The sequence below is a fragment of the Babylonia areolata genome, chromosome 9 (genome assembly GCF_041734735.1).
Source record: "Babylonia areolata isolate BAREFJ2019XMU chromosome 9, ASM4173473v1, whole genome shotgun sequence".
Taxonomy (NCBI): domain Eukaryota; kingdom Metazoa; phylum Mollusca; class Gastropoda; order Neogastropoda; family Buccinidae; genus Babylonia; species Babylonia areolata.
The window spans coordinates 44,441,074-44,457,636 of NC_134884.1; the positions used below are offsets into that span (position 1 = coordinate 44,441,074).

The following is a 16,563-nucleotide window of genomic DNA, read 5'->3' on the forward strand; positions in this document are numbered from 1 at the left end:
GGTTCAGGCACTAGCAGGTCTGCACATATGTTGACCTGGGAGATCGTAAAAATCTCCACCCTTTACCCACCAGGCGCCGTCACCGTGATTCGAACCCGGGACCCTCAAATTGACAGTCCAACGCTTTAACCACTCGGCTATTGCGCCCGTCTGTCGCAATTCCATCTTTAAGTCTATTTCCATTTATGTTTGCCTACGTTAAACTGATTTAACGCAGTTTGTAATTTTCAGCAACGAGCTCGTTAAAACGGACCCTGTTCAGGTGACTTAAATTAAGATTATAAATTCATCTTAAATAATCAACACTTCATTTTACACTCATTATAAAGTAGGTGTTGAGCTCTTTCTTTTGCAACTTATCCGACGTAAATCGGTTCAGGAATCATTTAGAAATCTGTCACTGAACACCTTTAAACAAACACAGTTGTCATCGGATTTTCCGTGATAAGTGACGATCTGCTTGCAGCACACGTGACGGCCTTTGCGGTCCGCTAAACTTGCATAAATTGGCACAGTGAGGGATGAGTGGTCATTTCATACCTGGTCAGTCATCTGGCCAGAGCCTGCTCTCTCTCTTGCTGCATCGAGCAGTGTGTTGTGTCGTGTGTGCCCCCACAACAGCTGACACCTCGCTACGTATCGCTGTAAGTACTAGTGTGTAGAATGTGTTGATTTGTAAGTTGCATTGTTCGACACAGTACTTGTGTTCATATGCGTATGTTCAGTTATTGCTTTGTTCAGTTACTGCTTTGACATGTTAGTCACAGCTTGGCTATGATTAATCTAAATAATCACCATGTCGTCATATGCTCGTAGCAGTATTCCATTTGATTCTTCTTAACGTCACAGTCAATGACGTCTCTGGACACAGATAGTTTGTTCCAGAATGTTCTAGTGAGTGCATGAAGTTCATTCACCACTTTATGGTTAAGCCATGATGGTGCTTCACTTACTATCTGGCCTGTCAGTTTGCCAGTATTATATTTCAGCCACTGATTATCCATCTTGTTTGTTATTCAGGTATTATCTTACATGCTGACATCAGTTGTACTGCTACAGTGTGCTCAGTACTCTAAGATGTGTGTAGTATTCTGCTGTTGTGATTACAAGATAGTGTTGGATTAATATCAGTTATTGGTTAAAACCACCTGATATGTATCAGTCTGTTAATTGTAATTTAGTTGTCATGCTCTCTCCTATACGGCTTACTCCAGTATGGTGCTACATGATAAACTGATTCAATTGAGTCACTTTGACACAGTATAAGCTTTACCTAATCTATATTGTCAGTGTACTTTCAGTAAGTCAGCATCGCTTCAATCACTTTAACTGCACTATTTAAGTGTATTAGAAATGTCATTTGATGTCAGTGTTTGGTCTTCACACATATGCAATACCAAGTGGTAACCTTTCTATGTAACATGTGTTTTATTATTCACTTGTGCCGACATGTTGTGCTAATGACATTTATCTGTGCCATTCCAGGCACTGTCTTCTCATTATTTCTTCTCTTAGTTCTTGTCTTCTATTTTTCTTTATTTCTTCTCCTTTAGTTTATAACTATTGTAAATAAACCAATAGAAAACCCCATTTGTGACTGGCCTCTATATGTTCCTGGCCTGTGCATGGGAATTCTCATCTATCCTTTCAATTTAGTTAAGTCTTTTGTGCCGTACCCTTGAAGAACCACTCAGTACACAGCTACACCTATATATGCAGTAACCATGTGGATGGTGTTGTTACTAGTGTCACTGTATTTGTTCTGTCCAGAATTTGTATCTCTTTTCTCAGAATTGCAAACTAGAAAAACAAGGTTATGTTGTCTTCTTACCAAACATAACCTGTTTTCTAGCTACTCAGTGGGAAGCGGTCATATAGTGTTTTCAGATTCAGGAATGAACCTCAATGAAATAGGAGGAGTTTGTATTATACTCCATGTTTGGTGTTAAATATACTTACCATGTCAAACTGATGCAAACTAGGCCTATTGGTTTGCTCTGCTTGGCCAAATTTCGCGCAGCTAACAGTGAAAAGATGGGCCCACCATTTATGATCCCGAAATAGTTACAACCTATTATTGGTATAACTGTGAAGAGTTTTTTCCTACTATGTTTAAGCCAAATCTGGTATTGGCAGACAAAGTATTTCAAGAGAAAATGGCAATGCCAAAGTTTACCACAGATACACAGACATATAGTGATATACACACATACAAACAGTGAAACACAAGAGACAACTAAACACTGGGTAGTAACATTGACTCGCTTTGTTTACACAAACGAGTCAAAAGTCAGTTCCAAAATGGATCATACTCTTTCTTCATTCTTGTAACACACACACTGTAGCAATCATGTTCGACGCAGAAACACTAATAACTCCAGCACAAATCGTGACAAACTGAGTAAGAATTTTGTTTTGGCAACAGCACATGTGCTTCAGTTTAGTGTGATTACAATGGAACCGAGTAGTGGCAATGGACAACAGGCAGAAAAAAACAATGACACAACAGGACAACACTGAATTAAATCATAAAACTGACGTAAAATTGATGAACACAAGTAAATGACAGAAGCTAAACACTATAAGCACTGTTTCAACGAGAACGTCTAAGTTTTTTAACTTTCAAGCGCAAACATGATGCAGTACTCACGAAGTTTCCATGCTCTCTTAGCGTTCGCCATGACTGTATTGTTTATTTTGTGACACCACAATTATTACGGCCACATTGACATCAAGTTTACCGCTGCGGACCTATACTTTTCACAATCAACACTGAAAAGAGTAGTATTTCAGCAGACATCTCCCCATTCCGTGACTCAAGGCACTGGAAAGTATGGAGTAACCAGGCTCAGAAACAGAGCTTATCATTGGATCAGCTAAAAAATCAGATCCAATGAAAACATATTTCTTTTGATTTTTCGGAAGTGACCATTGAGTATGCGCAACGATTAACTTCCTGCGTTCATGATCATGGCTTGTCGGCTGTTTCTAAACAACCTTGTTTCTACTTTCGGAAGGGGTAGTTTACACCAAAGAGTAATACTTCGTCATGTTTCTTACGTACAGGGACAGTCACCTGAACCAAAAATACGTGAATACTTTTATTACATCGATCACCAAGGACAGGTTATTGATCTTTAAATCTACTATCTAAGTTAAATCCACGCCAAGGAAGAAAAAATCATTGAGCCCGCGCTCACACACACACACACACACAGGCACAACACAAACACACACACACACACTCTCCCGAACCAACCACCCTGTAAAAACACACACACATCAAAGTGACAGATGCACCATGTTACAGACACATGTACCCATTACAAATGCTTACGTATTCCTTGATCTGGTTAGAAAGGCCATGATCCAAAATCACATTGATGAATCTGTCTCATTGCATTCATACATCTATAGAAAACACCTGTCATTTTCTTTACTGGCATACATTTACAAATACCCATGGACCTGTATACTTTGTGCGGTGCACATGATTTATACATATGTGCAAGTGTGTATGTACACAGGATATATATAAAACAAAACATGTGTATGTCACTGTTTGTGTGTGCTTGTGACATAGGAGCATACACACATCTGTGCAACACTTCTGTAAAAGATAAAATGCAGACATGTTGTGGAGACTTATGGATGTGTGAGCAAATCATTCAATAAGCTGTTCCCATTGCCATGCAAGAGTTCAGTGGAATAAATTTACAGATTACCCTCCATGCCTGTGCAAAGAGACCGCCAATATCTGCTGCACTACTGTGTGATGTAATTGCTGCACAGGATCAGTTAACTATTGATCACTGCTAAAAAGTGCTATAGGTCAAGTTTGCTGAAGTGGTTTTTGCATATGCTGTCGAATTTGTATATTGTTACATGCAGGGCAACAGACTAACAGTGTATCTCTGCCATTGGCGTACATAATTTCTTCTGATAGCATGTGCCTACTTTTGTGTGGGCCATCCTGGCACTCAAATGTGTTTTGTTGTTTGATACATGTACTTGGGCAAACATTTGCCTTGTTATTTAATATATATAGTTTGACTTGCCCTTGACCTGTGCTTTTTGACTGCTCACTTTCTGTTGCCAGGGGTCATGAATATGTGGCCCCTGTTTTCTCCCACCTATCTGAAGCTCCATAATAAGCATGTAAGTTTGTACCGACTGATGGCTGTCAAAACTTCAACAACAACAAAACGATGATGTCAGTTACACTGTGTATACATGTGTGTGTGTGTGTGTGTGTGTGTGTGTTTGACTGCACATTTGAAAGCTAGATTAGACCCAGTGACATGACACTGAGTTTGAAAATGTTATAAATAATGATATACTCCAAGATGCAGATCTAAAATCACTTAAGTCAACTGTGGCGTTGCTGTAGTTCTTCCATTATATAACCAATGTCAGTTTGCTGATAACTCGATCAGTTGTGGTTGGTCAGTGCTGGGTATTTCCACAGTCCACTGAATACTGACATGGATTACTTAATTTTTAATGTGTTAAGAGTATCCACATGAAACTTTTGAAAGGGAGAATGGTATTCAGACACCAACAGGTCTGCATATCTGTTGACCAGGGGGGGAAAATCAGTACACTTCACCCACAAGATGCCCCCTAATCAAAATCTGGACACTTGAGCAAGAATCAAGCACTGTAACCATTTGGTTATCATGCCCATTGAAAAGCAGAGTATGAACACACACACACACACACACACACACACACACACACACACACACACACAAACAAACACAGAGGCACACATGCACATACATGCGCATATGTGATCTGTATGTTCAGAGATAAATGTCTTGTGTTTTATTTGTGCAGCTCTTCCTGGATGATGCAAAAATGAAAAACTTCACATCATGTTTCAAAGGTAGGTGGTACTTTGGAGTAATTTATGTTTGTTGAAGAGAAGAAACAAAGCAGTTTTCAGCAGAGAGTGCCACAAAAAAAGATTACATGGGAATTAAAAGAAATGTAGTGTATTTTGTCAGATCTTGTACCCTTATTTATGTCTGTGTCCATCAGATATGTGCTTTTATCAAATCTCTGTTCCATGTTTGCATTTTGTGTTACAGAAACTCAAAAAGATATCCAGCATACATTGACATTAAGGATAAAGTATGGCAGCATAAATTGCTGGATGTAAACGGTCATGAATACATCTTGAGACAAGTGTGAATAGTTGAAAATACACCTGACATAAAACTTTGGAACAGAGGTCAAAGCTTGTGAAGAGAATATCATCACTAGTTGTTCTAAAAGTTATTTGAATTTAATTTGATTCAGTCATTATATTCCCTGTATCAAATTTGAAATGTATAATGACTGACTCTTTGGAAGGACACTCTAGCTCTATGAACACTGGAAGACATACTATCACAAATCTCCAATCTGCTGATGATATTGATGGGCTGGCAGGCAGTGAGGAAGAACTGGCAAAACTGGTGAACCACTTGGACAAAACATCAATCTTGTATGGAATGTTGATCATCACAGAAAAGACAAAACTCATGACAAAAAGCATGGACACAATCGTGATCAAGATCAGCGGACAGCAGCTGGAAACAATGAAGCGGTTTAAGTACCTTGGCGCCATCATCAGTGAAAAAGGGTCCAAGACCAAAATAGTCGCTGGAGTTGTGCAGACTGCAACAGCGCTTGCAAGACTGAAGCCTATATGGAGAGACAAGGACATCACTCTCAGAACAAAACTGAAGCTCATGCATCCACTGGCTCTATTTTCTTGTATACATGTGAGCCCTGGACTTTTACAGCATAGGTTCAGAGAAGGCTCCGAGCGGTGGAAGTGTTTTTAATGCTTCAGACTCCTTGTTATCTCCTGCAAGGGCCACAAAACAAATGAAGGCAGGAAAACATTCAGACAGCATTTTAGTTGGTATAAAAACCCATTCAACATAGTGAAAAAAAAAAAGGGGAAATATGAAATGGCCATGTGACAAGATCTCCAAGACCATCCTTCAAGAAACAGTGCAGGGGTACAGGAAACAAGGCAGACAGTGAAAGAAGTGGTCAGACATCGCTGAGTTGACAGAGGAGCCTTGCTGAAACTCAGGCCCTATCCCATCCAAAATGGAGACTGTTGATGATGCGTTCATCAGTGCAGCGCCACTGTAACCAAAGACAGTGACAGTGAATTTGACATATTTAGATCATGCTTTTTCTTCACACACACACACACACACACATAACTGCACTCACACACAAACACATGCATGCATATATATGCAGGCATACACACACAGAAGGTAGATGGACAGAAGGATTGACAGGCAGAAAAACATTGACAGGTGTTAGGACATAGAGAGGATATATCTCTAACATTTTCTCAAGTGGTTTTATCAACACCTTTATTTTATTTGCAAAGGTATCCTTTTATGATATATGAATTAAGCAATAGATTTCTGATACAGGGGAAGGGTACATTTCCCCCAAATGCCTGGTGCATTTAATTTCTATTTCCAGAGGGTTTTTTATCAGAAATGTTTTGAGTTACACTCTGTCATTGATATTGACAACATGGCAAGGTCATCTTTACATTTGTCTTATCATACACCATTCTGTTCTACAGAGAAGGACTTCCTTGTCTTCTTCTTCAAGCGACTGAAACGCAACAACACAGACCGCTTCAGCAAGGATTTTCCTTACCTGTCTCCATGTGGACCTGAACGAAACTTTATCCGGTGTGACGACACACCTGTTGTCTTCACACATATTCTGCAAGGGGAGACTCCAGAAGATGGTGACCTGTTGTCCTATAACTGGGCTGCTGACAGACTGACAGTGCCGTTTGAACCAGAGAAGTTGTGCATGTATCCAGATTCAGGGCGAGTGTATCACCCAGCTCCATCAAAAACGGGCGGGGTGGGTTTGGTGCGTTCAGCACTGGCCATTGAACTGAGCAAAAGTTTTGAATTTGAAAATGGGGAGGCCTCTCCTCCTACTCAGCTCACATGGAAGAACGTCCGCTATGAACTGACCAATGAGCTGTTTGAAGTTATGGAAAAAATGCAGGTTAAATGATGGAAACTGGTTGTGTGTGTGCACATGCATGCTTCCATCTGTGTGTGCAAATTCTGTGTTTAAAAGTTTGTTGCTTTTTTTTTGGTCTGTGTGTGTATGTGTTTGTGCGTGCGCGCGCGCATGTGTGCATGTGTGAGTGAGTATGTGTGTAAAAGTTGAAGAGAGAACAAATATGTGGAAATTTGTGTGGACAGACAGTCTGGAGATGTCCTGTTAGAATAATCGGAATCCTACAGAGGAGGAAATGCTCAGTGAGCATCCACAGTAAATGGACTTCTGTGATGTACTTTTGATACAGAGAAATGGAGTACTTTGTGATACTGCCCTGCATGACATGTTAGGAGTTATGTGGTGTAGCAAATATGGATCGATATGCATGTTTTGACATATCAAGCCTTTGAGGTCAGAGCTACATTATGTTCATAGCATTTGGTGTACACACGCAAACCCACACACACATGCAGAGGGACACAGAGAGAGAGACTTTGTGATCTGTAATTGTCACTGTATATTTTATGAGTATTTAAATGAAATTGATGGAAACAAAGACAGATATGAGTTTTCTTTTCCTTTTCACTTTTCCACCTCCTGTGTGTCCTGTAATCTAGAGGTTAACAGAACGTATCCAAGAAAAAATAGACAACAAAAAGCTTGTTTCTTCCATTTGAGTATGCTAATGTCATATGTGAATCTGAAGGTGGTAAGAAGTATCAGTATGTTTTTACATCAAGCCTTTAAACTCAGAGCTACATTATGTTCATAGTATTGTGTATGAATGCTTTAGTTCTGATTCAGACATTTACTGTGTTTGATGGAGTGTTTGTATTACACCCCCCTTCATTCAGGGGCCATAGTGTATCATTCATTCATCTTTTCTTCTCTCCCACTGCCTCTTCACACACAGGCAAAAACACACACACAAAAACACAACCACAAACTTACATACAAATAAAGCAGAAATAAATACTTGTTGTGATTTTATTTAAATATCTGAAATGTTTCTGACATGAGTAGTGGTGCAGAAACCCATTCTGTTTTTTTCTTCTTCTTTTTTTTGTTGTTTTTGTAAATGACCTCTGGAACATTGTAGAAACGAAAAGGAATAAAGAAGAAAAGTACAAACTGCATGGTATTGCAGATGCTTTAACTGGCAGGCAGAGAAAAAAAAGAAAAAGATTTACCTGATCAATTTGATGGTTAATTCTTTTTTAATTTTATATTTTAAATTTTTAGTACTAATAACCCAGATGAGCTAAGAGGGTTTCTCTGACATAGGACAACATAGTGTAACAGTCTTGTAGACACTGCAACAACAAAACATTGAATATCAAGTCTCAAATACAACAAAAATAACCAACCAATAACCAATCGATAAAAACAACAACAAAAAACAACAGAAATCAAAGTTTCATTACCTACAACTGTAACAAAACAGCATTTATTTTCATCTTAAGGTTTTGAATTCATTACTTGTGGTAATGATTAAGATTTTTTTTAAATATTATGTTACTCTCCTCAGATGCTTGATACATAGACCACTTTTATGTAATGGGTTTATATTTCACAGCAGAATTGGATCTAAATGAAACTCAGAAAATGTATTGCCTCCCTTGGTAAACAAATCTGGACCACACTGAGTTTGAATTATGAAAACATGAAAAACAGACTTATGGGTTGTTATGAGAACTTAGCATGTCTGCTTGCAAATTGAAAGGGTTTCCAAGACAAAAAACAGCAATATGTTAATTCTTTAAACAAAGGCTAGGCATATAGCTGTAACTCCTCTTTCAAGCTGCAGAAACTGAATTAACGTTCACACTGTCTATGGCACAAAGGAAATCTGGAATATCATGAAAGATTTATCACATTTGGGCGTTTTTACTGTGCCAAAATATTGCTATCGGAAATTTGATCCTTGAAAAAATTCAGTCTCTCCACTCTCAGCTTCTGCCAGCCCTGTCTTTTTCTGCCTCTTTTGCGCAGTAATGACTGCAGATACTGATGTGCATATGGTCTGTGTGTGTGTATGTGTGTGTGTGTGCACGCAATTGCAAGCACACAAATTTTTAAAACAGTAATCTGGATCATGTAAAGAATTATGTACCAGGAATGATCGGCCAACCAACAGACTTGAAATTAAAAAAATGCATCAAAAATAAAACGAGAAGTTCAAACAGTTCCAAAAATGCCCAAACGTAAGGCTGGGATACAGTTAGATTTCACGGTTTATTTTTTGCCCCGTACTTGAACATGAAATAGCTCTTGAAACAATCACGCTCACAAGCACTCATGCATGACACACACTTATATCTGAATGTGTATACCTACACTCTCACTTACACTAATAAACTTTTGCACATATAAGCACACACATACACACATGCACTTCAAAAATACATCAGAATCAGTCTGCCTTTGATGATGTTAAATGTCCTCCTTTATAATCATAGTGTAAAATGATGGTAAACACAATGAAGACGTTGACAGTGAAAAAGAACAGCCCAGCCAGCCATATGTATATGAAGGTGTTCTGCCCCTCAAACTCCAGGTAATATGCTGGAAGCAGCCACAATCCCTGCAACAAAGGAATACATACTGTTAATAATGCCAACACATGGACACTGTCAATAACACAAACACCTGTATACTGTCAATAACACACATGTATACTATAATAACGCAATCACCTGTATCTTGTCAAAAAACCACAAACACCTGTATCCTGTACACTGTTGATAATGAAAACACCTGTATACTGTCAAAACATGAAAACCTGTACACAGTCAATAACACAAACCCCCGAACAAAATACGGTCAATAATGCAAATGTATACTGTCAATATATTTTTTTTCTCAAGGCCTGACAAAGCGCATTGTGTTACGCTGCTGGTCGGGCATCTGCTTGGCAGATGTGGTGTGGCGTATAAAGATTTGACCGAACGCAGTGACGCCTCCTTGATCTACTGATACTGATACTGTCAATAACGAAAGCATCGCATAATGTTTGCCAATGTAATTTAGACCTAAGCCTCTCTAAACACATATCAGCCTTGATGAAATAAAAGACTTGTGCTTAACCTTCACTAGCTGTCGCTTTTGACTACACACGGAAGCTCATGTGGGTCGTCCACGACCCATACTGCTGTCGCTTTTGACTACACACGGAAGCTCATGTGGGTCGTCCACGACCCATTCCTTTAAGAGACAAAAACCTGTATATTCCTCCAAAGCTTACAACAAAATATAGAAAAGGAAAACATATCCTAACAACTGATTACACACACATGCGTTCGCACAGGCAAACAGACTCACACAAACACATACACTCAGAAGAAACACGTTCACGCATTCACACACACGCACATACACACACACACACTCACACACTAGCACACACAACTGATCACACACACAAATGCATAACACCACATGCACATACATACAAACCCTACTTATGCACACAGACAGAGAGACTGAGACAGAGAGACAGACAGAGAGAGAGATGACACATAACATCCTATACACACACAATCAAAGCATACATACAAACCCTACTTATGCACACAGACAGAGAGAAAGACAGAGACAGACAGCGAGACAGAGAGATGACTCATAGCATCCTATACACGCACAATCAAAGATATTCAGTCACACAGGCACATGCTGTTAGAGAAAGGGATGGAAGGGGGTTTTAGCTGAAGACAGGCGAAAGGGACGGGGCGGGGAATGGGGGGGGGGGGGGGGGAGAGTAGTGGGGTAGTGAGGCTATTGAAAGTAAAATTTCTATATATTCCTTCACTAACTGCAAATTAAACCTTCTGAAATCACTATTAAAAAGGTATGGGTCGTGGATGACCCACACGAGCTTTCGAGGGGTGACCACATTTTTTCCTCTTTAAAAAGCATGGGTTATACACGACCCACACAAGCATCCGTATGTAGTTAAAACGCCACATTTAATTACTCATGAACTAATCAATGAATTTTTCTCTTTTTTTTGGCAAAAGTTGACCTTTTAGGTGTAGGAAGCATTTCTGAAATTTCGTAGAAAAATATTAAGAATTGGCTGAGATATTTGCGTTTTTGTACCCTTCTGGGTCGTGTACGACCCACGATAGCCAGCGAAGGTTGAACATTGTCCAAAGATCTCCATGAATCCTAATCATAGAGCAAACATTCCTTTGGCTATTCATGAATTTATCAGGGTATTGTTCAAATACCAATTCCCTCAAGGACTTTTTCTACATATATAAAATCTGAGGAATTCAATCCATTTTGAATGTCGCATCCATGTTAGATATTTCTATGGTGCTGGAAAACATCATTGCAATTATTTTTACTATTGACTTTTTGACACATCCAGATATTACTGCAACTGTATTCATAGCCATGTCAATGTTGTGCCAGTACACGTCTAAAATTACAATGTCCCAGTCAATGACAAAATTAATAAATAGTCTGATACCGGTTTTTTGGATGAGACCTTAAACCCAGGTCCCATGTGTAGCATGCACTTAGTGTTCATAAAAGAACCCATTCCAGCAAAAGTGTTGTCCCAGGCAAAATTCTGTAGACAAATCCCGTTTGACAGTAAAATAAATACAGTGCAGACGGGAAAAAACAGGTGGCCCTGCACTGGGGTCATGCCTTCTTCCTGGGGAGAAAACTCTGTTGTGACAAAAAGTAGTACAGTCAATAACAATATTATTACTGATACATAGTACCTAAGCACTTTGCACAACAGGCTGCCTACCTGGTTAGAACCAACTGACATCTGCATTTAGGTGCTTATCATTCGTCTCCTGTGTCATCCAGTCGAGCTTCAATCACGCACACACATACACTGATACAGAGGTACGCTACAGTGGATTTTTGTTCAGAATTTAGCCATGGACCACTTTTTTGTTGCTCAGGGTTAATTGACATGTGCCAAGTCCATGCTGCAAATGGGATCTCTGTTTATTGTCTCATCCAAATGACAAGCGTCTTGACCACCAGTCAAGGTCTAGTGGAGGGAAAATTCTGGTGTGTGAGGGGGGTTCTGTCCTGTGCTGTTCTCTCACTTCCTAAGCGGACACATTACCACTAGGCCATCACTCCACTGAACAGAATACAGCACACACACTGACCTGTGCCAGAAACCAGAGCATTGAGAGGACAGCTGTCCTCCACCAGGTCAGTGTCAGTCTGGGCACCAGGAGAGGAAGCAGACACAGGTACCACAGAAAGTACTGCAACATAAAGCACCTCAACATCATCTAGGAACCTACATTGCACAGAATGAAGTGGAAATTCTCTTCTACACAACCATTCATGAGAATACAAACAATATACCTGGTAGATATTATTAAAAACAACAACAAATAACCAAGTTTATGAAAAGAAATGCTGAAGTGGAAGAATCAACATCTGCTGGGATACTAAGAAAGTCAATGTAGAGTACAGCCCCGTCATGTCGCCTTGGGAAGAATGAATGCATGAAGTACAGTCCCATAATGAAGTCTCTAACACAGTCAAAACAAAAAAACAAAAAATCCAAAGAAGCAGCAGCAGCAACAGAAGCATCCTCAATAATCAAACTGTTATGACACCTTACTTAGTTTAAAACTCCAAACAAAAACAGTAATGCACAGCCTTGCAAGAGCACACAACTCCTAGCCGATGTTGCATATTGCTCCACACCAACTTGCCCTCAAGTTTGCAAACAAAAAGTACACAGAATGAAAGTTAGAAACATCTCCAAAATTTGTTTTGTTTTTCATTCCGTTTCTTGTTCATTTTTTTTTACGTTGTTTTATCACTCTCATTTTTTCTAACTCTTTTCCTCTTTCTCACTCACTTTTTTACAAGTGTTAAAACTTTGAACAAAGCCTACCTGTGAGGTGCAAACTTTGTTGAGCATGACAAAGGTAAAGGTACATAGAAAACAGCTGAGGGGCAGGTCTTTGTGGAAACGCAGTGCTATGGCAACCAGAAGCAGAATCTGTGGGCAGAAGGTGAGGAACTTGATGAAGAAAGAAGTCTCATCACCAGCTGTCAGGTACAGCATGTAGAAATACGGAGAGAAGTTGTGACGGATGTCTTTTCTCACAATGTGGTAAAGGTAAGTTTCATACAGGAAAATCCAGCCATATCTGCAACAAAATGCAAACAATATAAAAAATCATCAAGGTTACAATTGTATGCATGTATGTGTGTGTTTGTCTGAGTGTCCGTCTAATAATACTTCTAGTGAATAGATGCTAAACTGAAGATCTCTTGTCTGAGTGTGAATGAGTGTGTGCATGTAGTCTGCTGGCACAGATGGACAGACAGACAGAGTGAGTGGGTGTGTGATGTGTGACAATGAGTTGTCATTCTTCATTCTCTCTGTGAGTTGAAAACAGAGGCAGACAGACCAAGGGAAAGCATGCAATCATATTGTTAGCCAACCCAAAGTGACCAGAAATGGGAAGACAGACAGAATGGGTCTGAAGATGGTCTAAATGCTGCTCAACGGGAGACTGCATCTGTGCATCAGTGCAAATATAAGTGTGTGCAAGCATTCATGTGTGTGTATGTCATTGTAATTGAAAACTTTCTCTCTCTCTCTCTCTCTCTCTATATATATATATATATATATACAACATCAAGATGAAAGAGAAGAAAAACACACACAAAAATCCCAAAAAGAAACCAAATTAACTCACTTTACATAAAACACAGCTGTCAGAAGCACTAACGTGACACCAGCAACAAGTCCAAACTTGATGCGATTCCATGTAGGTCTCAAAGACCACAAAAATCTCACCACCACGCTTGAATCTGTCTTCTTTGTAACCATTTCTTTCACTGATGTCTTTGGGTCCAACGTTCCCTCCTCATGGTCCAAATACAAATACACAGCCAGTGCATAGGTCACAGGATAGATCTTGACATGCACAGCAAGTGCATACATTAACGCGGCCAGCACAGTCTTCCTGCGTTGTAAAAGGCTGATGGTCTGCAACACCAGGTAAGCCATCACTGACTCTGCATTGCCACGACTCGACACCACCATGGGTAGAGGGTTCAGCAACCACAGTAAGGACGACATTGTGGAGGTGGTGCCCGAACACCCATTGTTCTTGAGGATTGTGAAGATCAGACTGCCCGACAGAACATCAAAGAGGATGAAAAGAAGTTTGCCAAAGAATGGGTGGAGGAAGATGTTGGGGGTGAGGGCCCAGGCCAGAAGAGGGGTGTAGCGAAACGTGGCTCGGTTGTATGGAGACTGCCCCTGGAATTGGAAATGGGAGAACAATTGTGCTTAGTTCAAATGTATACATGTGTAGTTGTGATTTCTCCCCCCTCCTCCCACACCACACCTCCCTTCTCCCAGCTATTGTACAACAATCAAATCAAAACATAATAACTATAAAATGATAATAAAACAGTCCTGTAGTGGATATTCAGTCAGATGCTATGATCATCTGCTATGAAAAAGAGCTGTTTCCCACTTCCACTTCTTGACCTAGAAACCTTGACAATTATGACTAGAAGCTATGCTTGCCTAAAGTTGCTTGTGAGTAGCAATACTGATTTGATTAGTGTGCAGCAGTAGATGACCCTTTGAAGGATCTGGGACCCCCTAGAATTGTGGTAAAACAGTCCTTGGGTCTCCCAAGATTTTTAACTTATCAGACACCACATTTTTATAATCCACCAAATGCTGACACGGATTATAGGATCTTCAGAGCATGTTTTTGATCATCTGCAAGTATGTAGACAAGAAAGGGATACAGGCACAAGCAGGTCCACAGATGTTGATCCAGGGGAAGAACAGTCTCCAACCTTAACCCATCAGGCACCTGAATCTTCAGATTAAAAGTCTATTGCTTGAATAAATCTGCTTATTCAACTCTCAAATTTGTTTTGTACATGATACAACCTGAACAATCTGAATGAATTTCCAAGCAGAAAGTGAAGAAAAAGCCAATACACAGCACTCACCATTGTGACAAACTTGGCAGCATCGTTGAAGACATAGTAGTCCACGTCGGTGAACTTGACAGCCATTGTGTGGTCCTGCCATTCCCCATACAGCACCAGTGCCAGACGCAGTCCTGTGGCAACTGCGTACCATGTCTTCATGTTGGAGGCCTCCATGATTATCTGTAACCAGATGTACTGCAAAGTTATGAGTGCTCCTTCAGCATTACCATTATTCGTTCTTTGTCCCCACGATGATGATCCCCACACATTCATGACCCATGCACAGTCACATTTATATCCACTCTAATTTCCACATAAAATGCACAGATATGCAAAACAAACATCCAGCTCTTCCTCTGCCAGACCTGTTTCACATGTATATCAATGACATTGATTATCAGCATTAGACAGATGACCTGGTGAGGTCAATGGAGGCACGGGCTGGGAAAACGCCTCACTGATAATATAATTTTGTTTATACATCATATTGGAAAGTAAAACGGGAACAAATTAGTACATGCTTGGAAACCTGGTGGTCCCCCTTCCCCATGCTTCCCGTGACTTGCCATGTGTCACGCATTCTATCTATTGCTGTTTACTGGTTTCTTGAACAAAGACGTGGATACAGAGTGGGATCTTTCCCACACTACCATTACCTACACTACCCGTTTTCACGAAAAGACGTTTCTTCCAATGGGCATCACTTGACATACACTAAAGTGTCCGGGGAGAATCTGACATGGGTCAAATTATGACCAGCATGTCTTCAATCTGCATTCATGCGCCACTTACTAATGCCCAGCTGATCTTCACCCTTTTGATAATACACCGTCGTGTGTAACTGCTACATCATTTCTTTTCGGTCTTTCTCAGCTTTGTCTTGCAAACAGAACGTCGGAAAGGCCTGACTGACATCTTCCGTTCCGTGAGACAGTTAAATGCTGTTGCGTCTGCTCTCAAATGAATAAAAACCGAAACCTCGCCAATCAACACAAACTGAGGTTAAAGTTTAAAACAGCGGGTTTGCAACAATGTAATTCTAAACAAGCATGGTCATTTTTGTCCTTGCAGTCGACAGTAGAGGGGTAAGTGTGAATAAGGATTACAATGCTGTACTTCGCTGAGGACACGGTCACGTTTTCTGAATTGATACATTCAGCAATCTAAATATTCAAACTACATGTCCATTCATGTTTCGATCACTTCTCTTTTGTGACAGATCAGTTATTCTATTTTAAAAGTTTCAGTTTCTCAAGCAGGAGTCATTGAGTTCGGACAAATCCATATATGCTACACCACATCTGCTACAGAGGCACGGATCAGTGCAGTCACTCACGACCGTGCCCAGCACTGTGACTGACTGAGCCGGCACATGATAACCCAACGCCGCTAACTCGCGCTTACTTAGGTCTTGAGTGCATGCATATATATTTGTGTATCCATCACAGTGAATTTTTTCTACATGGTTTTGCTAGAGGACAACACTTATGTTGCCATGGGTTCCCTTCAATGTGCCAAGTGTCCGTGCTGCACACGGTACCTCGGTTTATC

The 16,563-nt window shown here is 40.2% G+C and overlaps 3 protein-coding genes across 10 annotated transcripts in view; 1 reads left to right on the top strand and 2 right to left on the bottom strand.

Moving 5' to 3' along the window:
* Positions 1 to 2,806, bottom strand: part of LOC143285515 (katanin p80 WD40 repeat-containing subunit B1-like) — a 30,879-nt gene extending 28,073 nt beyond the window's left edge. For both annotated transcript variants that reach the window (XM_076592853.1, XM_076592852.1), the window contains exon 1: positions 2,651 to 2,806. In XM_076592853.1, the coding sequence (XP_076448968.1) occupies positions 2,651 to 2,681 (31 nt within the window). In that variant the 5' untranslated portion in view covers positions 2,682 to 2,806. The remainder of the gene's footprint in view (positions 1 to 2,650) is intronic.
* A 160-nt stretch (positions 2,807 to 2,966) lies between these two features.
* Positions 2,967 to 9,220, top strand: LOC143285518 (UPF0598 protein CG30010-like). Its single transcript, XM_076592861.1, has 3 exons — positions 2,967 to 3,126; positions 4,840 to 4,888; positions 6,608 to 9,220. The coding sequence occupies exons 1-3, from the start codon at positions 2,971 to 2,973 to the stop codon at positions 7,057 to 7,059; spliced, it is 657 nt and encodes a 218-aa protein (XP_076448976.1). The 5' UTR covers positions 2,967 to 2,970; the 3' UTR covers positions 7,060 to 9,220.
* The window catches only part of LOC143285516 (GPI alpha-1,4-mannosyltransferase I, catalytic subunit-like), a 70,760-nt gene continuing 62,220 nt past the window's right edge, over positions 8,024 to 16,563 (bottom strand). The window contains exons 1-6 of one of the 7 annotated variants that reach the window (XM_076592856.1): positions 15,826 to 15,963; positions 15,031 to 15,192; positions 13,749 to 14,317; positions 12,935 to 13,193; positions 12,189 to 12,290; positions 8,024 to 9,634 (exon numbers count right to left, since the gene is read on the bottom strand). In XM_076592856.1, coding sequence (XP_076448971.1) covers positions 9,464 to 9,634; positions 12,189 to 12,290; positions 12,935 to 13,193; positions 13,749 to 14,317; positions 15,031 to 15,186 — 1,257 coding nt within the window. In that variant the 5' untranslated portion in view covers positions 15,187 to 15,192; positions 15,826 to 15,963 and the 3' untranslated portion in view covers positions 8,024 to 9,463. The other 6 variants (XM_076592857.1, XM_076592859.1, XM_076592858.1 and 3 more) reach the window with 6 other exon arrangements.

What these genes read in the sequence shown, in the direction of transcription:
- LOC143285518 (XM_076592861.1), top strand. Translation starts at nt 2,971, where the DNA reads ATGGCTTGTCGGCTGTTTCTAAACAACCTTGTTTCTACTTTCGGAAGG. An exon ending in ACATCGATCACCAAGGACAG is followed by an intron (nt 3,127 to 4,839) that starts GTTATTGATCTT and finishes TTATTTGTGCAG; the next exon opens with CTCTTCCTGGATGATGCAAA. An exon ending in CTTCACATCATGTTTCAAAG is followed by an intron (nt 4,889 to 6,607) that starts GTAGGTGGTACT and finishes TCTGTTCTACAG; the next exon opens with AGAAGGACTTCCTTGTCTTC.